Below are 20,886 nucleotides of genomic sequence, written 5' to 3' on the forward strand. Positions count from 1 at the left end.
TCTCACCTTTATTCACTGCCAGTGTACATAAATGGAATTGAGAATGATAGTCCCAGGTTCAGTTAAAACTCATTAAGCATGAATTCATACATCAATACCCTGTATATATGTTCATATATTTATACAAACTCATATATCACCCTAAAAGCAAATAACAGATCTATTGGAATAGCATGGATACAAGCTATACTGAATTGGAAAAAAGTTACAATCAAGAGAAATTAGAAGAGGATGTGAAAAAGTAGTTCAAGATCATCCTGTTTCCTAGTACTGAAGACTGGATGGTCAGTAGTATTTTAAACAGTATATTTTGGAGAAAACAAAAATTCTTCTCCATTCTAGGATGAGGTACAAGGTGTATGATATTAGACACATATTCAAGCTACTGCAAAACACCCAAGTGCAGATATACAGTTGGCAGGAGGTAATGTATCTGGCCCTCAAGAAAACTTAGAAATGGGTATAGATTTGGAATTTTGATTTCGAAGGGAGTAATAAGTATAAACTGGGCAAAATCCCTAAAGTGACATCAAAGAGAGAAGAAAAGCATTATATTGGTTGTCCATGCCAGCTCCCTTTCTTACAAACAAAGCCCGAATTCCATTAGATACCATAGAATGGGGGGGCCCAGTTTCTCTGACAGCATTGTTATACCAAGAACCTACCTCCAGAATTTAAGAAAGCAAGAAATGCCTGGTTCTTGTTGCTACATTGATGTATCAGTGTGTCAGTGTATGAATTGATACATTGTGTCAACTTGAAAAATTTAAGCAACTCAGCAGGGAGCTGTGGCCTTATTGGTAAACATCCTCAGCCTCTGCAAGAGGAGTGCACAGATGGTGTGAGTGCTACACCCACCGTAGAGCAGGAGCTCACTTACAATATGAAGGAAAAAAAGAGGCTTGCTCTGCCCTCTGGCTCTTATTGCTTTGCTGTCTTCTGCCAATTTGAACTGTGCCATGCCACCCTGCCTCGGAGCCAGCTGACTACGGACAGAAACCTCCACAAACTGTGAGCTAAACAAAACTTTCTTCCTTCATTTGGGGTGTCAGGCATTTTCTTTGAGCAATGAGGGAAACGTAACTGAGACTTCCATTAAGCACTTTTCATTTGGTTTGCTGCAACCAAAGTGAGCATAAATGATACAGAAAACCATGAAGGTTCAATCTCCAATTCCGCTTGCTGTATCCAGGGTCTCCTATTTGATTCACCTTGTTATTTCTTTCAGCTATACCCCAACTCTAGATAGATTAGTACTAAAACTTGCTTCCCAGCTGTCCTTTGGTTTTAAGAAATATTTAAGAACTATTTTAATATCAATATGTTAATAGTCCAAGAAATAAGGAATAAAAACACTAAGTGACACTAACCCAAGAACTCTTATAAGGTATAATACTTGTTTAGTTTATGATCAATAATGAAGTATGAATGGCCTCAAGGTACTATTCTCTCAAGACCAGCTACCCACATCCTCTTCCCTACCTCCATCCTTGCCTGAGGAATAAAAGGGGCAGCACGATGAGGTTGTGTAGCCTGAACACTGAGCTTAGAAGAGTTTATTTATTTATTTGTTTTTAGTCTTATGCAGTAGTTTCCAGATTGATGTGAGTAAACCCAAGCCCCTACCTTCAAGTAACAGTATGGAAGTGAAACCTCCTCCTCCTGACTCACCTCTCTTCTAGTCATTTGAAAATTTCTATGCTTGAATTTTTAGGAATGATAGACGTGTTAAGATAGCAATGATTATTATGATGGATAGAAAATATTCTTGCATACCTCCTGCTATTCCTCAGTTGTGTAGCATGTTTTTCAAGACTGTCCTCATGAGTCTTGACCAGCATTGATTTATTAATATATTTTCTATGAAACTTATTGCCCAGGGGCCACGGAAATAGCACAGTGGTCTGAGCACCTACCTAAGCAAGCACAAGGACCCAGGTTCAATCCCCAGTTCCACATTCTGTGCCCATGTGAGCTGAGCTGGCCACCAAGACAGGGCGTGGTGGCGCATGCCTATAATCCCAGCACTGAGGAGGATGAAACAGGAGGCTCACTATAAATCTGAGCTACATAGTGAGATCCTATGCCAAGTACATAAAAAAAAAAATTTAAATGTTTTGCCCAGAATTGGGAATAGTACTCATGATACAGTTAGCTCAGCACAGCCTAGAATGGGGTCTTCTCGTTCTTGTTTTGGATGTCATGCTTTTGCTCAAACAGCCCTGATAGCATAGGTGAAAAACATACAGTGCCCGTGCTGCAGCAGGCATGCACACCTCTCTGTCATCACGCAAGCCATGTCACCCCAGCATGGGCCCAGCAGCCAAGCGTTGGGTAACAGCACACTTAGGGACCATGTGCATGCTCAAAAAGGAGTAGTGGTACCAGGCCATGGTGTCACAAGGTGCAATGCATTGGTCTCGATTCATCCCAAGCTTTTGCATGGCTGGTCAGTGTACTGCCCTATATGCTTGGCCTGGCTGTGAATTGTAATATGATCATCTTTTATTAACACAAGATTTTAGTTTTGAATTTTCTTATGAAAAATCTAAATTTAATGTCTAAGATATTCTAATTGAGTGACTGAGGTTCTTTTAGTGTTGCACTGTCTACTTGGCATATTTGAATCTGCAGCATCATATTTGACTCTTTGTGAATAATATAGATCGATATAGATATAGATATAGATATAGATATAGATATAGATATATCCTTGAACTGGCTGTGATTTTAGCAGAAACTCACACAAGGTAGGAAATGCACTCCGATGCCTTTTTTTGGAGCAAGTCAAAAGCTGGTGGTCAAAAATAGGGTATACAGATGAATGTCCATTTTGTATCTGTGTATTCAAAGTGGTTAGGATAGATATATAGTTACATTCTCTTAATGAATAGAGTGATTTGTTGTAATAGTGTTTGTAAATAGGATATCATGTCTGCATCTTGTACAGCAAATAGCCACTAGGAAGAGAGTATGCAAGGTGTTCATTATTGAACCTATCATACCACTTTGATTTGAAACTGTCTCATTGCTATTTGTCTTTCAATAAAATTATGGAATAAAAAAAGAATTATACCTGTTATATTTTCCTACAAGATGTTTCTGGTGTTTCTTTTGGGTTTCTGTTTTTGATCTTCAGTTCCTTGATCTATTTTTTATTTCAGTTTACTACTTTGTGAGAAATAAGGGCCTAGTTTCAATATTCTGCATGTGGATAGCCAAATGTGCTGGATAGCCAGCACCATTAATTAAAGAGGATATCTTTCTCCAGTGTATGTTTTTGGTCCCTTTGTTAAAGATCAAATTGTTAAAAATGTTAAAAAAAAAAAAAAAAAAAAAGCTGGTGGTCAGTGAAACAGTGCCCCCTTGTGCTGGTGGTCAGCACATTAAAGAGGAGCCCCAGCTGAGAATCACTGCCATAAATTGTTGATTAAGGAAATATTGTTCTTTAGTGTTAAGTAATAGTGTTAGCTATTTTTGGTATAGGGATAGACTCATAGAGTACTTCCTTTCTTTTTTAGTTTTGTTTCCTCTTCTTTTTTATTATGTTTATTGGTACAGTGTAGATATACATGACGATCATTTTCATCACAGGGAGTTTGTACCTATATATGATATATCTTGATTCCTGGGGCCAGGGAGATGGCTCAGTAGAGCAAGCGCTTGCCTGGCAAGTGCAAGGACCTGAGTTCAATGCCTGGTTCTGCAAAAAAAATAAATAAATAAATCTCTTTTTTCCCCAAACTCTAAAACAAATCATCTGACAGCTGTCAGGTTTCAATTTTCACTGTGCATAGCAAAATATAGTAGCTACTCTCTGGTGGAGATTTTATCAAAAGGACCATGGTGTAAGTAATACTTTTTTTTTTTTTTTTTTTAGGATTTTTAAACATTTATATTTGGAGGAAATTCTGTTTAATTTTTTAATTATCTAAAAAGAATACTGGGCCAGCCAAATACCTCAGCGGATTAAAGTGCCTGCAAGCAGGCACAGGGGCCAGAGTTATTTATCCTGGGTCTGCCGTGCCGGCCTCAACCCCGGATCGCGATTGTGTGGAGAGGGCATTTGAGACTGGGCGTGGGGGCACACGTCTGTAATCCCACCTCTTGGGAGGCTGTAAACAGGCAGATCACTACGAATCTCATCTAGTAGTGAGACCCTGAACACCCTGTAGACCCTTCCTTAAAATACAAAAGTAAATAATAAATAAATAAATACAAATCAGTAAAAAAAAAAAAAGGCAAAAAAACAAAACTTTTTTTAGAACCGGGGATTGAACTCAGGCTCTTGCGCTTGCCAGGGAAGCGCTTATTCCACTGAGCCATCTCCCCAGCCCCAAATTAGTAAAAAAGAAAAATACAAATGATACAGATCTTCACCAAACAAAACAATAGGAATTCAGTGTTCGCTGTATTACATAATGTTGTCTTCAGAGTAATTGTTCAGAGTACCAGACATATGCATGCACAATTGGTTAAAAAAAAAAGGAAGAAAAAGAGAAAAGAAAAATGTTGTAAGAAATTAAGAAGAACAAGAAAAAAATTAAGCATCAACTGTTCCTCTCTGTAGACCTGCACAAATCAGCAGTACAGTTATCCACACCATCCTACACACATACACAAATATGTTTCTTCCCACCCCCTGTCCTTTTCCTCATCCCAATTGTTCCTTCTCTTTAGCCAGTTTCTTTTCCTTTCACAGGATTTATTGTATCTTTCAAATTTCATTTACTCTTTCAGGTTCTTACACTAGTGAGACTCCAATGTTTGCACATGTGAGTCTGATTTATTTCACTTATGAATATGGTCTTTAGCTGCATCCATTTACCTACAAAAGCCTCAAATTTATCTTTTTGTAGCTGAGTAATACTCCATTGTGTAAAAATGCCACATCTTTTTTGTTCATTCCTCGCTTGATGGGCATTTGGGTTGTTTCCAAGATTTAGCTAGACAAATTGTGCTGCTATAAACATAGGTGCACATAAATCACTGTGATATGTTTCCAGCTCATTTGGAAAGATACCCAGGAAGGAAATAGCTGGGTTGAATAGGACTCCCAGTCTTAGCTTTGTGAGGAATCTTCACATTGATCTCCACAGTAGTCTTACCAGTCTACATTCCTGCCAACTGTGGAGAAGGGTTTCTTTTTCCCCACAACTCCTCCAAGATTTGTTTGGAGGTAGCCATTCTTTCTGGGGTGAGATGAAATCTCAGTGTTTTAATTTGTATTTCTTGAATGATCAATGATGTTGAACATTTTTACATTTATTTGCCATTTGTATTTCTTCATCTGAGAGGTGTGTTCATCTCAGATGCACATTTTTGGTTTGGGTTTTTGAACTTTGGGGGTCTGACTTTTTTAATTCTTATACATTCTAGATAGAAGTCCTTTGTTTTTGTGTTTGTTTGTGTTTCTTTTATTTTTTATTTTGGGGGGTTGTATTTTTTGTATTTTTAGGGAAGGGCTTACAGGGTTTCAGGGTCTCACTACTAGATCAGACTTGTAGTGATCTGCCTGTTTACAGCCTCCCAAGAGCTGGGATTACAGGCATCTGCCACCACACCCAGTCTCAATTGCTACCTCAGTGCGCCCCAGGGGCAGGGCCAGCATGGCAGTCTGGGGATCAAACCCCCGGCCCCTGCGCCTGCTTGCAGGTACTTTAATCTGCTGAGCTATTTGGCCAGCCCTACCTTTGTTTGAAGACTAAAGAAAATTTTAAAAACACAATAAAAATGATACAGAATTTCAAAACCAGATGATAAGAAATTAACAACAGTTATTGTTTTGCACATTATCTTCAAAACAGTTGCTCAGATGACCAGGTAGAGACATGTAAAAATGATCAAACGATAAAAACACTAGCTGTTCTTATAATTCCCTTTTTCATGATTTCCCAGACAGGGAAAAAAAGCATGCAATGCATCTCTGAGATGCCACTTAGCAGAAACACCCTTAAAAATCGAGTCCTGCCCATGGCAAGTGATATCAGTAGCTCACCACTGACTTAAAACCAGCATCTGTTACTCCATGTGCTTGCATCAAGGCACAGATATAAATAATCATGCAAGCTAGCAGTAATTTTGCTATCTGCTATTGGTGACATCATAAGAGAAGAGCTAGTAAAACTGGTGTCCTTGCCTGGAAGAACACAAGAAACAGATGGCTATAATGCTTTGTTGGAGGCTTTCTTGCTACAAGACATAGGACCAGAAAAAGTGGCTTCAATGCCACACCTTGCATGGGGGGGTAACATCTGGTTCCATACTGTTCCTTGTTAAGAAAGCAAAACATCCCATCATTCAGTTGCATCATATTATATACATGAAGAAGCTCTTTGTACTAGACAAAGCAGCAAAAGAAACTTTTTTATGTATTTGGTACAGAGTCTCACTAAGCAGCTTGGACTGGAAGTGATCCTCCTGTTTCCAGCCTCCCCAGCACTGGGGTTACAGGCATTAGTGACCAGCTCAGCATACCCAGGGGCAGGGCCGGCATGCCAGGGATGGAACCCCAGCCCCAGCACTTGCCTAAGCAGGCACTTAGCCCACTAAGCTATCTCGCCGGCCTAAAGCAGCAAAAACATTAGACAGTATCATTAAAGATGTCACAGAAATGGTGAATTACATCCTGGTTTCTGCTCATAATTTTTGATAATTTCAAGCACTTCTTAATGAGGTTCAGGCACAGCATAGTACATTAGTATATTACTTATTCACGGTAGCGTCTGGTTGCCAAACAGAAGATGAATTCTGGAGAAATCTGTATCCTGCTTGGATGCAATTAGGCTGCTTATGCATGAAAAGAGGCAGAAATACCCCCAACTCACTGATACAGCCTAGTTTAACAATCACATTTTTAAAAATATTTTTTAAAGATTTTATATATCCTTCAGTGTATTAAGCAAAAAATTGTAAGGTATAGGAAAAGCAGCACAAAGGAAGTTTTATGATATGAGAACATTTGTCAGAAAATTACAAGTTTTTGAAAAAGATCTTCAAAGTCGGCAGATAGAATATTTTGCAAATCTAAACACACAATTTAGGAAATGTTACATTTACAGACAAACCTACAAACCATTCAGGAAGCCCACAAGGAATTTTCTAGCATTATAGCAATTGTGAAGGAAAATTTTGGTGACAGTTTTTGATAGTTCTATAGATGGCAACAACTTTGTGATTTCTTACTTTTCCAGAGAAAGCTAAATTTGGAGCACTTTGATCTTTCCTGCTTATAATGGTTAGACTTTGAAAATGGAGCTTTTGGAATTTCAAGAAAGCTCTACCTAAAAAAATAAATTCTAGGGCCAGCAAGGTAGCTCAGTGGACTAAGCGCCTACTTAGGCAAGCACAGAGACCAGCGTTCGATCCCTGGTACCACCCCCGGGGCGCACTGAGCCGGCCACCAAGATGGGGCATGGTGGTGCATGCTGTAATCCCAGCACTGGGGAGGCTAAAACAGGAGGATCACTGCGAGTCCAAGCTGTATAGTGAGACCCTGAACCAAATATGTTTTTTAAAAGAGAAAGAAAAAAAGAAAAATAAATTCTATGTCCTGAGAGTAATTCTTGAGAAGATAGAGTGAAGAGTTAAGGAAAATGAAAACCTTGAAGTGTGGCATTCTCTGGCAAATAACAGTAAGTGAGTGAAGCCTCTTGGGGTGGTTTTCCTTGCTTTGTGCGGGTCATCTTATGCTTTTGAGCAGCTGTTTTCAGCTTTGAATTATATCAAATCTAATACAAGAAACAGACTAACAGATGACCTCAATGTTGCATATATTGCTGTCAAATTAATTATGAACCAAAGTTTAACAAATTATCAGCATACATACAACAGAAAGATCACATTAATTAATTGTACAAAAGCAAGCAAATGCAAACTTTTACCTTTCAATAAAAGCTGTTTATATCACTGAAAGCTCTGTTATTGTGGGTTTTTTTTAATATTTTATTTATTGTGTGTGTGTGTGTGTGTGTGTGTGTGTGGCCAGCTCAGCCCACCAGGGGGCGGCCTTGGCTGGCATGTGGTGCTGGGGAATTGAACTGCAGTCCCTTTGCTTTGCTAAGTTTGTTCTAAGTAGGTGCTTTAGACCACTGAGCCATCTCACCAGCTCTGTTATTGTGTTTCTTTGTTTTTTGTTTTTGCAGTACTGGGGACCGAACTTGGAACCTTGAGCCTACCAGGTAGCTGCTTATGCTGCTGAGCTATATCCCCAGCCTTGCATTTTTCCTTTAAGACAAAAATGTTAATATATGGTTGCTTTTTCTAAACTGAACTCAGAATTCAGGTTTAATCACAGCATCGGTATTTTGCAATAAAAAGTGTGTTTGGCGTTACAGTTTTGGGCCCTCAGTCTCTCAAAGATTTGCATCGCTGAACACAAGCTGACATTGCTGATTCTCATGGTGTTGTAGGCAATGAACTTGGAACCTAAACTTGGAACTTTAAACATATCCCTCTTAAATGTAATCTTGTTAATTTTGTCTCAAGATCTTTCTAGATTGCTCTGAATTCTCATTATCTTACTTGATATACCTGCTTTCCCTCTTAGTTTGGGACATTTGCAATTGCAAACGCATGTTTTTATTTTGCTCATATTATGTAGTCTAAAACAATAGGCCACTAAAACTTATCTAGAATCATTGATCCTGTATCTGTACTGTTTCACTTAAAATAATTATTTTTGTTCTAAAAAGATCATATGATGTCGTACATCTATAGTCCTAGCATTCTGGGAGGTAAAGGCAAGTTCAAGCTCAGCCTGGGCAACTTGGCAATACAGTGAGTCCCTGTCTCAAAGTAAAACTAAGAAGGAATTGGGGATGTAGCTCTACATGAAGGCCCTAGGTTCAAACCACAAGGACACCCAAATGCTGACTGTGATTATTTCTGAATGATTTACAGCTTTGGGGTTCTGTTGTCATAATTTTCAGCAAATGCACATAAATGAGGCAGCTTCCTATTAAATTGTCTGTCACCCACAGCTTAAAGAAGGTGACAGGCTCAGGTGAAGTTTCATTCAGCTCACAGTTTTGGGGGGTTCCAGTCTATGGTAGGCTGGCCCCAAGGGAGCGACATCATGGAAGAAGGACAAGGCGAAACAAAGCTGCTTAGTACCTCATGACTGAGAAAGCAGAGCAGGAGAACAGTGCCGGACAGGGAGGCTCCAGGGATCAGGCGTGGACCCCAAGATCTCTCCTCTATGACCTTCTCAGACACATCCAGAAGTGTACCTTACTAACCCCTCAGTGGCTCCCAAGCCAATGAAGTTGACAATAAAATGTAACTTTCGAGTACGGTTACAAGACAACAGAGCAACCAACACAAAATTGATCATTTACAAACACCCTGATGTTGGAGAGATGGCAGAAGAAGAGCAAAGAAAAAAGATGCCCTCAGTTCCAGAAAAATCTCCTGAAAAACGAGGAAGGCTTATCAAGCCCTCAAAGCCACCCAGGCAAAGAAGGAGAGGAAGGTAAAAGAGATCAGATTTAAGCGACTGCAATCTTTCCTTCAGGAGTCCTGGAGAAAGTGGCAGGACTGGGTGTGCATGAAACTTCTAGAAGTGAAACCTTGAGCTTTGGAAGCACCTGCTGAACATTCCTTGGCCTTTGTTGTCCACCTCTAAAGTATTAACAGGGTGAGTTCACTAGTACAGAAGGCCATTGCAAAACTTCACCTGAAGAAGTTGTTCAGTGGTGTCTTTGTTAACATCACCCCCAACTCTCAAAATGGAGCCTTGTGTGAGCTGGGATTCCCAAATCTGAAGTCTGTCAGGGAACTCATTTGGAAACATTGACAGGACAAGGTCATGAGCAAGACCTTCACTCTGATGGACAAAGCTGTGATCGAGGAGCACCTGGGCAAGTTTGGTGCTGTTTGCCCGGAAGACCTCATTCACAAGATCACCTTCCCGGGGGGTGCTCCTCCAGGAGAGACCCTCCTCTTGCTACCTTTCCGCCTGTCTGTGGACCTGCATGCTACCAAGAACAGGGTGGCTTCCTTAGGGAGACGGGTTCGCCCGGCCGTCGGGGCGAAGGCATCCACCAGCTCATCCACCAGCTGAGCTCGGTCCAGAATATCAAAGCGCAGCGCCTTGAAGCATGTCTTTGTTTTTGGAACTGTTACCAAGTATCTTCAGAGAAGATGGCTTTCTGCTTTTAGAGGCTGCAAGGAGGCATCAGAGAAGCGGATTTTCAGGCACTGGCACCGCTGAAATCAACGCATACTGTGGAGGAAGAAGTCTTGATTGCCTATTCTATCCTGGGTCCCAGTGTCAGTGAATGAGTAACCTAGGGTGGGTGCAGAGCTCCCTAAGCCTAAGACTTGGAGAAATGGGCCCAGCCCAGAGGCAAGCTTGATTGAATCTGGAGCCTCAGGGCTTTCTTTTGAAAAAGACTTGAAATACAGTTGCAATTGTCACGAAAAATAATAAGAAAATTAAAGCACTTTATTCAGCTATGCCTAAAAGATTTCACTTTCTTGTGCTTTCACTGTTTGTTTTTCCCTCTCATTCCCTTCCCCATTTTGTACTCTCACTGATCAGGCACACCTTGGCTTTTTCTTTTCAAAAACATCTATCCTGGACCAGGGAGATAGCTCAGTAGAATAAGCACTTGCCTGGCAAGCACAAGGTCCTGAGTTCAATCCCTGGTACCCCCCCCCCAAAAAAAAGGAGGGCCTGATTGGAGTCAGGCCTCTAGGAGCATGACCTGCAAGGGTGCTAAAAGAGTGTCTTCTCTCCCTCTTCCCCTCCCCTTCCCCTTTCTCCTTTCCCCCTCCCATTGTCCTTCTCCTTTCTCCTCCCCTTTCCATTCCCTTCCCACTGCCCCTCCTCCTCCCCTTCCCCCTCTTCCTCATCATTGTGGACACAGTATCTTTGCCTCCACCTTCTCCTAAGTCCCTCTGCCATCCTGTTTCTTAGAGCCAATCAACCACAGACCGCAACCATAAACCAAAATAAACCTTTCCTCCTTTTAACTGTTGGTGTGGAGTATTCCGTCCTAGTGATGAGAAAATAACTCTGGCACGTATTAACAAGGATGGCTCTTTCCAGCTGCTAGATTTAACCATTAGACACAAAGTCCTCATTCGAGAAGGAATCCAAACTTTTCACAAAAATCCTTATTAGTTTCCCTAATAATTTCTTGAAGTAAAAAGTCATATACTGCTAATGTAATAGATGTCAAAATGTGGGGGCCGGCGAGATAGCTCAGTGGACCAACGCACCTGCTTAGGCAGCACCCAGACCCCGGGGTTCGACCCCCAGTGTGCAGTGCTGGCCCCTCCCCCAGGGTGCGCTGAGAAGGACTGAGACTGGGCATGGCGGCGTGTCACTATAACCCCAGCACTTGGGAGGCTGAAAACAGGAGAATCACTACAAGTCTGATCTGTGTGGTGAGACCCTGTAGATCCTGTACTAAATACATTTTTTAAATTAAAGAAATAAATAAGATGTCAAAATGTGTACATCCAGAAACTTTGTGTGGCTTTCATCCAGACTCCTTACTGGGGCCAAAGAGAAGGCAGTGACACTGGTTTCATGCCCAGCCAAACATTCAGCTGGTGAAGCCATCCCGGAAACAGAGCCCACAGGTAACTGAATCTCTCTACCCACCACCTCTCCAGTACCCGCAAGGAGTCGTCCTGATATGATACCCAAGGGGTCAGGAACATTTCTGAGAGCCCTTCATGAAGTTGTAGAATAAAAGATAAACTTCAAGTAAAAAACGTTTCAGACTGAAACAGAGAGACGATGTGCACCTGGGACTAAGGACAACTGTGCTGTCCCAGTTGCGTTGGCCAACTGAAAACTATTCTGTTCAAAAGGAGGTATCCTGGAAAGAGTATGGTGGCTACTCAAAAATTTTAAATGGAATTACCATACGCTCCAACAATGCCATTTCTCAGTGCAATACTCAAAGTAACTGAAAGGAAGATATTAAAGAGACAATTGTACAGCCTTGTCCATAGCATCCGTGGACGCAGCAGCCACAACATGGAAGCCAACTGCGTGTCCAAAATGTGGCCTGTGTGTGCCACGGAATACGTCTTGTCCAGCCTTAGGAAGAAAATGCCAGCACACGGCACCACACACATGAGCCTTGAGAACATTATTTGAAATAGCCAGTCACAAGAGAACACACACGCTGTGATATCACTCACAAGCGGCTCCTAAGCTCCTCAAATTCAGACAAAAACTGGAATGGTGGCTGCCAGTGGCTGCCAGGAGCGAGGAATGGGGCGTGAGTGTCACATGGGTACCGCGTTTCAGACTGGAAAGATCGAAGAGCTCTAGGGACAGTTTGCACAGCAAGGTGAATGTACTTACTTAATGCCAAAAGTTTAAAAAAAAAAAAAAAAAACCCACAAATGTAGACCAGGGAAAAGGTCTTAGGTTCAATCCCCTGGGCCAGAGGGGAAATACTTTAAAAGGAAAAAAGTCGTAGAAAGTGTCAAAACGATAAACGTTGTATGTTTCATCGTAGTGAAAAATAGAAAGGAGACGCCCTGAAGTACTAACAGTCTTTGGATAGGTAGGTCGAATTATATAATAATAATAATATGTTATAATATATTAATTATAATAATATAAATATATAATAGTGTGGCAAAGTTCTAACTCATCGGAGTTACGGGCTTTTGTTTTATGTTTCGTTTTTTTCATAGCTCCGGTGAACCTGCGAGGCTGAGACAAAGGAGTCAGGTGGCGCCCTAGCAAGAGCGCACCGCGCCACCAACTCTGCAGCCGCCGCCAGGGCTGACAGCCCTTGAGAAAGGGTTGGGAACCCTCGCAGGCGGAACAGCCGCTGGCCGAGCGAGCCGTCCTCCCCTGTCGTACGCGGACGGTCTTCCAATCACAGGGCCGCGCAGCTCCCAGGAAAAGCCAATCACAAGCGTCTATTTCCTCTTGGCCCGCCCTTTGGGGCTTTCAATTGGTAGGTTTCAAACCCTCCGGAGCCAATGAGAGTGAGCAAAAGCGCGACCCTGGCGCTGAAGCTCCTGGCGCGGCCTTTGAAAGGAAAACTGTCGCAGAGGCGTCATGGTGAGGCCGGGGTCCTCCGCCGCGGACGCCGCGGCTGGTGAGTGTGACCAAGAGTCTCTGTTTCTTGCGGGCCTTGGAGCACGGGCGAGGAAGTAGGGAGGTCACCGAGCGTCCTTCGCGCGGCAGTTGCCCGTCTTCTCAGTTCCACCTTGCCTCAGTTAGGCCCGGCGCGGAGCCCAGGCAGGGTGTCGTGGGGCCCCGTAAAAGCCCCACAAAACCAAGTTTTGAGGTCGAGACAGTTTGAGATCGACCACCGGAGACCGCTTTCCCGGGGTCGCAGCACCTGTGAGAAGCCGCGCGCTTCGCTCCGGCGCGCAGATTTGGCCGCAGGCGGAGCTGGGTGTGGCTCCTAGCGCTGGGCCTGGACTTTGACAGCGCCCGGGGAAGACAGGATGGGGTTAGGGAGCCAGCCCCGAATCTGAATCCGGGTTCTCTGCCAGCTGTGGGACTGTGCACCCTCACCAGCCTCGTGCAGCCTGCAGGCTGATCGGTTAAACCTGAGGACCGAGGACGCGACTCCAGATGCCGCTTCTCCAGCTTGCACACCGTCTGGCCCGCTGTGCCTGATTGTGCCTCCTGGGTCCTGGGCGGCGTCCTGGCATTGCACCGGACCCTTCAACGTGGGCCTTCCTGGCCCCGCTTTAGAGGCTCAGCAGCAGCGAGGTTTTCTAACTTGGTAGAAGTCACAGGGACTCCACAACCCCTGCCTGGCGTGGACCTAATATTGTATTTCTCACAGCTGTTTGATAAAGATGCATCAGAATCTGAAAGCAGAACGGTTTGGCTTGTACCTTTGCGTTCTTTTATTTTAAAAAAATCATTACATAGGGGCCAAGGAGATGGCTCAGTAGAATAAGCGCTTCCCTGGCAAGTGCAAGGGCCTGAGTTCAGTCCCCATTCCGCAACAACAATAAAAAAAATTACATTATTTTAGTCATTTCCAACCACCTCTCTGCCCTCACTGTTCCTCTCTTCTGAGCTCCCATACTTTTTTTTTTTTTTTTACTTTTTCCTATGACACTAAACTTTGCCTTATATTGTAATTACTGTTGTGTTTATTTATCTCCACTACTAAACTGAAACTTCTTGAAGGCAGAAATGCAGGCTGAGTCTCCCTTATCTGAAATGCTTGAGACCAAGAGCATTTCAGATTTAAGATTTTGGAATAATTACATGCATAATGAGATATTTTGGACATGGGACCCAAACATCAACAAGAAATTCATTTATATTTCATGTACACTTTATGCACATAGGCTGCAGGTAATTCTATAGAGTATGTTTATCATGGTTTGACTGAGATCAGATGCATGAAGTCAGGTATGGAATTATCTTCTCCAAAAGCTTTGAATTTTGGAGCATTTTGAATTTCAGGTTTTGAGATTAGAGATGCTCGATCTGTATTGATTTTTCATCCCCTTACCAAAATCATTAGTCAGGGCCAATGAGATAGCTCAGCAGAAGCACAGGTTCCGAAGTTCAATCCCCTGTACCACATGCCAAGCCAGCCCCACCCCTAACCCCCACCCCAACCCCCTGCACAGTGAGCCAACCACCAAGTCGGAGCATAGTGGTACACACCTGTAATCTCAGGCTGGGGAGGCTGAAAACAGGAGTCCAAGCTGCATAGTGAGATCCTGTGCCAAATACATTTTTAAAAAATCATTATGTAGGGGTTTTCCATAAGCCCTCTAACCTGGCCTACTTTTTCTTTAGTCCTAAAGGAAGCTAAGGGTTTATGGTTTAAAATATTCTCATCCAGGGCTACCTCACCAGCTCAAGTGGGCCAATAAGGGGATCTCTTCATGTAAAGCAGGGTGTCTTATAACTGGAAATAGTGGCTGTGAACAAGCGTTCCAGGTTGAATAAACCTGTTTGGGGGTGTTGGCTTTGCTACATATATCTGGGTAAGATTAAAGCATGTTCTTTACCCTCCCTGAGTTTCAAATTACTGTACACCTCATAGAATTGTCATGTAGATTAAAAGAAGAAATGGAATGAGCTCAGTTTAGGACCTGGCTTATAAATTATATTGTTGATGTTGGTATTAAGGTAAACTTACAGGGCTGAGGACTTTCTAATGTGCTGCATAGCCAAAATCACTATGGAAAAGTGTCATCTTTTAGAATATAAATGAACTGGTAAAATTTCAAGCTAAAATTCTGTTGTTTGCTTGCTTGCTTTGCAGAACGACAGAAAAAGCTGCAGGAATACCTAGCAGCCAAGGGAAAACTGAAGAACCAAAATACCAAGTGAGTTTATCTCCCCAAAGTTAGGCCAGTTTTGCATCCCTCGTTGCTAATAGCAACTTAAAGCCTTTTCAGAACAGCCATTTGGCCTGTGGCCTACTCAGCCTACACTGGAATCTGAAGATAACTCAAAAAGAGAATTTCGGTCCAGATATGACAATACCCCCGAGCAGTGACTAATCTGTTGGCAGAGATTTAAGTGTTATTATCATGACACTCTCCAAAGGAAAAAGTATTGACAGTACTACCTGTCATGCTGGAAGCTTTTCTTATCTCCTCTTTTTCTGGGAGAAACTTGTTCTCCTCAAGGCAGTTTTGGTTGAAGGAATTCAGTGCTCCTGTTTCTAGTGTTTCTTACCAAAATAGCAGAGCCATTTATCAGTTCACTGTAGGGATACACTAACACCTTCCAGCCCAAAGATGCTCTCTGGTCATTCTGAGCTTTTACTTTTGAAGTGGGCGGAACAAAACCATTTCACTCATCCATATCAACATGTTACCATCATTATGGTGTTATTTATCCACTTGGGTTAGCATATTTTTCCTTCCCAACTAGGTCATTTGACTTTTATTTGAAAATTAATTTTAACTAAGTCAACTTTTATTCTTTATTTTATCTTGGGTTTTTACCCAGTTCTTTTTCTTTGGTTAAATTAAAAATCACTACAGAGACAGAACTAAACAAAAAAAGGGGATACAGATGAATGTTCGTTTTGTATCTGTATTCAAAATGGTTAGGATAGATATATAGTTACAGTTTCTTAATGAATAGAGGGATTTGTTCTAATAGTGTTTGTAAATTGGATATCATGTCTGCATCTTGTGCAGCAAATAACCACTAGGAAGAGAGTATGTAATGTGTTAATTATTGAAACTGTCGTACCAATTTGATTTGAAACTGTCTCATTGCTATTTGTCTCTCAATAAAATTATGAGGAAAAAAAATTACTGCAGAGCATGTAACACACTTATAACCCCAGCACTCAGGAGGCTGAGATAGAAAGATGCCCGGAGTTCTGGGCCACCCTGAGCTACCTAGTGAGTTCGAGGTACCCTGTTATTTAGTACCTGTAATGTATCAGCTCCTAAGGCTAGAAATGGGGTGCTTTAATAAGACAGTGGTCCCTGCCCTCTCACATGGGATGGTCAGAGTCACGGGATGGTCAGAGTCCTTGTTAGTCTAGCAATTGTTTTGGTCCATGGAGATTAAATCTTTCTAAATGTTTTTCTTCACCTCCTTCCCCTCCCACCTTTTCATCTGACTATCTAGATTTCATGCAGTGTCCTTACTCTTCTATTTTCAGTCATGGGGAATGAGTCCCAGGACTCCTCACATATACCAAAATCCACTGAAGGCTCAAGTGCCTTGTATAAAATGGCATAGTGTGTGCATGTAACCTGCTTACATCTTCCATTTACTTGCATCAGCTCTAATTGCTTGGAACACGTAATACAAAGTCACTGCTATAGCGTAATTATGCTGTATTGTTTAGGGAATAACAAGATGTTGACAGCGTTCAGTATATATGCAGTTTATTCAATTATTTTTGAGCATATTGGTTAGAACCACAGATGTTGAAAGATATGAAGGGTCAGCTATATTTCATCTTTTTAAATTAGTGTATGTTTACAATGTAGAATAGTAACATTTGTTTTGATGAATTAGTATAATTTCTTGATCATTTTCTATCCCTTTATCCATATATACATATAATATATATCACTTTTCATCTTGAAAATTTATTGTTTGAACAGTATATATAACAAGAAAGTGTTTTAAAGAAACAGTTAACTGTTTTATCTCCAATATCTAGCACATCATAGCATGAAAGGGTGACAGTTAAATGAATGAGACTGTACAAAAGCCACATATATTTCATTAACATTGTTAGAATGCTTCATTCATGTATAGGTTATCTCTGCAAGAATCACAAAGCAGTGAGTTCAAACAGGAGAATAAAAAACTAAAATATAATAAGGAGACTTTATTGAATAATAGTTTTGAATTTATCATATACCAAAATTCTAATGCATTACAATTCTAATCAAAATTCATAATCATTATACTTTCCAAGTTTTGACGATTCTATACTAAGGATTAATTTTTTTTTTCTTTTATAGGCCTTACCTAAAAGCCAAGAATAATTGCCCAAATCCACCACCTTCTAAATCTGTAAGTAAAAATTCACTTTTAAAGAAATACCTAGGGGGCTGATGAGATGGCTCAGTGGTCTAAAGCACCTACTTGGAACAAGCTAAGCTAAGCAAAACACAGGGACCACGGTTCGATCCCCTAGCACCACATGCCAGCCAGCCTCGCCCCCTGGTGGGCTGAGCTGGCTATACACACACAAAGTAAATAAATAAATAAATAAGAAATACCTAGTTTCTATTATGATTAGTTAAAAAAAAAGTAAAGATGCTACCTAAATAATAAAGATGCTAGATAGCATATATTTCTCATATATATGACAGTTGGTTTAATAAAGGACAAACATTTTTTAAAAAGATGAAAATAATCAGAAAAATTTCTCAACCAAAAAAGCCCTCAAGTGCACTCTTGATAGCTAATATTTATTAAATATTTACTGTGTGCCTGGCGCCTTCTAACTTGCATTAACCCACTGAGTCCTCACAACTTTACAAAAGGTAGGGAGTACTTATTAGTAGCCCCATGTTTTAGAGTGAGGAAACTGAGTCATGGAAAAGTTAAGTACCGTCCCGAGGTCATGGAGCTCTTAACTAACAGTGCTGAGAACCCCTGGTCTTAGCCATCTTGGTATTCTGCTGTGAAGCAAATAACTATGTTGGATCTTCTCAGCTGCTTAATGAAAATATACTAATCAATGCAGTACAGCTAGATTGTGGGCAGAATGGAAAAGATTCTGTCATTCTTGAGATTTCAGTGAGAGAAATTAGCTTTCTGAAAAGGATACAAATCCATCTACAGTAAAATAAATAATACTATCCATAAGATCCCATTTCTAATTTTTGAAACAGTAGTTCTACCAAAATTCTAAGTTAAACTGAAATTGTGTTGCCCAAAGTGAAACACTGGTGCCATTTTATAAGTTTTAATGGTTCAGTCCCTCTACACATACACACACACACACACACACACACACACGCACTAACTACACATATATGTACATAAGTAGGATGTCTGTGCCCATATGGAGATTGTGTGCCTTGGGTGTGCATGACATCTTAGCACTGAAAGATGAAACATGTATAAGGGAAAATTAGTGTACAGTGGCATGAACAGGAGAAAGTGCTCAGGTAGACTTCTACTTCTGTACTAATGTAGGAGTATAATATGCCTATCTTTTTTTCTTACAATAGTAGGGATTGAATTGAAGCCCTTCACACTGAGCTATATCCCCAGTCTTTTTTATGTTTTTATTTTGAGATAATTCTTGCTAAGTTGCCTGAGCTGTGCTCAAATTTGTGATCATCCTGCCTCACCATCCCAGAGGGCTGTCCTTACAGAAATACATCACCATGCCCAGCTGGGCTGCAAGTCTTAAAAGGAAAATCTGGGGAAAGCTTCCTCATTGAGAGCTAGCAAGTGTGAGTTCAGTAAGTCATCTCTTAAATGAGAGCAATACCAACATTATCTGCTGTACACAGTTCTAAAGATAAAAAGGAGAAGGAAATTTTAGAATTTAGGAAAAACTAAAACAGGGTAAGTAACGGTTGTAATTTTTGTAATTTCCTAACTGTAGATCCAAATCCTAACCCTATTTTAGAACTAAGTGACCACTGATAAGCTATTTAACTGCATCTATACTTAATAAAATAGAAGTGGTAAGAGTTATCTCTGAGGATTGTGAGAAAGAATTGAGTTAATATATACTGAGGGCTGGACAGACAGCTCTGTGGTCTAAGCACTTGCCTGGCAAGTGCAAGGACCCAAGTTTGATTCCTGGTACTACATGCAGTGCCGGCCTTGGAACCCTGGCACTAATGCCAGCAGGATGGGATATGTGTCCTGGAGGTACATAACAGGTATGCAGGCATACATTTTAGCAGAATCATTTCCAGGTCTTCAGCTTTTGTACATGCACTGACCTAAAATTGATTAAGAATATGTCTCATGTGCAGTTTCTCCTTTCCTACCTTCCTTAGCACCTCTACCTTCCTCTTTTTAATTCTTTCCTTTCTTGCCTGGTATAGACAGATCACTCACCCATCTCATCCCTAATCTTAATATGCTACTTTACTCTAGGAGGGAGGATATACCTCAAGAGTACAGAAGTGAGGGGCAATATGAAATAATAGGATTGATGGTGAGAAAGCCTTTTGCCAGTCAGGTGGTTTTCAGTTCTTTGCTTTCAACATTGTCTCTAGTGAAACATTCAACATTATTCATTTTTGGCTGAGAGATTGTTAGTACACACCTCCAGAGAAGCTCAAAAAATGGAGTGTTACTTCTGTAACAAAACACCTTGTAGTCCTATCTACTTATTAGAAAATAGGAAAAAAAGACTGATTACATACATAGCCATGTCTCATTATAGCAATAAATAACATTAAATATGCAAGCTAAGTTCTGGGGTACAAAGTTGATTAAACTTATTCTGAGAGTACATAAATAAAAATGTTTGAAAGCCACCTGTAAGCCCTTCCAGCCCTATGATACCCCTTATTTGCTCCATAATTTTCTTTGTATCTTTTCTACTAAAGTTGCTCAGGAACAAGTGTGACCACATCTTTGTGTCCCCTTAGAGTCTAGCTCAGTCAACATTCAGTAAATCTCTGTTGATATAAACCTAATTATACTTTTGTAAATCTTCTCCCTTCTCATATTTCATATGCCCAGAATAAAGAGCGCAATTTCAGTTGGAATCAGTCGCTCCTTTGTGCATACTGTTTTTGGTCCATCTGACCCATCAGTTCTAAAGTGTTAGATTGAGAGACAAAAAGTTAGAAAGCAAGATTCAGAGACTAAATAAAGTTCTAGCTCCAGAGTAGCCTCATACTTCCTATAGTCTTAGACACCTCAGTTTCTCAAATGAAGGGGCTGAATTTAACCATCTCTAAAATCTTTTCCAGTTCCAACTTTCAGTATTTGCATATTAGTTGCTAATCTAAAAATTCTTCTAAGCTCAGCTTTTCTCAGTGGAGCTCTTGAAACAGTATAACCTATTCTATCACCTATAATAAGTTAGCTAGACCAGGCTGATCTAAAATCAAGATATAAAAAAGATATAAGACAAAACATTTGCAAATCAGGCCAGGGATATAGCTCAGTGGCATAAGCAAGCACCTACCTGGCAAGCACAATGTCCCAAGTTCAATCTCTGGTACTGTAAAACAAAAAAAATTCAAATCATATGGCTGATAAGAATATAGGATCTAAATTCTTCCTTCTTCATTTTTATTTTAGACAATTTTTATTGTTATATTCATTTAAGTTGGTAAATAATTTACAATGTGCAAGCTAATATTAATCTCATGCTATGTATTCATTTCAGAAATATTTCTCTAAAATTCACTCTGTCTGGGGCTGGTGAGATGGCTCAGTGGTCTAAAGCACCTACTTAGAACAAGCTTAGCAAAGCACAGGGACCGCGGTTCAATCCCCCAGCACCA

The 20,886-nt window shown here is 40.9% G+C and overlaps 1 protein-coding gene across 1 annotated transcript in view; it reads left to right on the forward strand.

Moving 5' to 3' along the window:
* The first annotated feature begins 13,031 nt into the window (after positions 1 to 13,031).
* Ckap2l (cytoskeleton associated protein 2 like) overlaps positions 13,032 to 20,886 on the forward strand; it is a 28,139-nt gene continuing 20,284 nt past the window's right edge. Inside the window, exons 1-3 of the mRNA XM_023717361.1 lie at positions 13,032 to 13,079; positions 15,231 to 15,294; positions 17,413 to 17,464. Coding sequence (XP_023573129.1) covers positions 13,040 to 13,079; positions 15,231 to 15,294; positions 17,413 to 17,464 — 156 coding nt within the window. The 5' untranslated portion in view covers positions 13,032 to 13,039. The remainder of the gene's footprint in view (positions 13,080 to 15,230; positions 15,295 to 17,412; positions 17,465 to 20,886) is intronic.

Source organism: Octodon degus, unplaced genomic scaffold (genome assembly GCF_000260255.1).
Source record: "Octodon degus isolate 3935 unplaced genomic scaffold, OctDeg1.0 scaffold00052, whole genome shotgun sequence".
NCBI lineage: Eukaryota > Metazoa > Chordata > Mammalia > Rodentia > Octodontidae > Octodon > Octodon degus.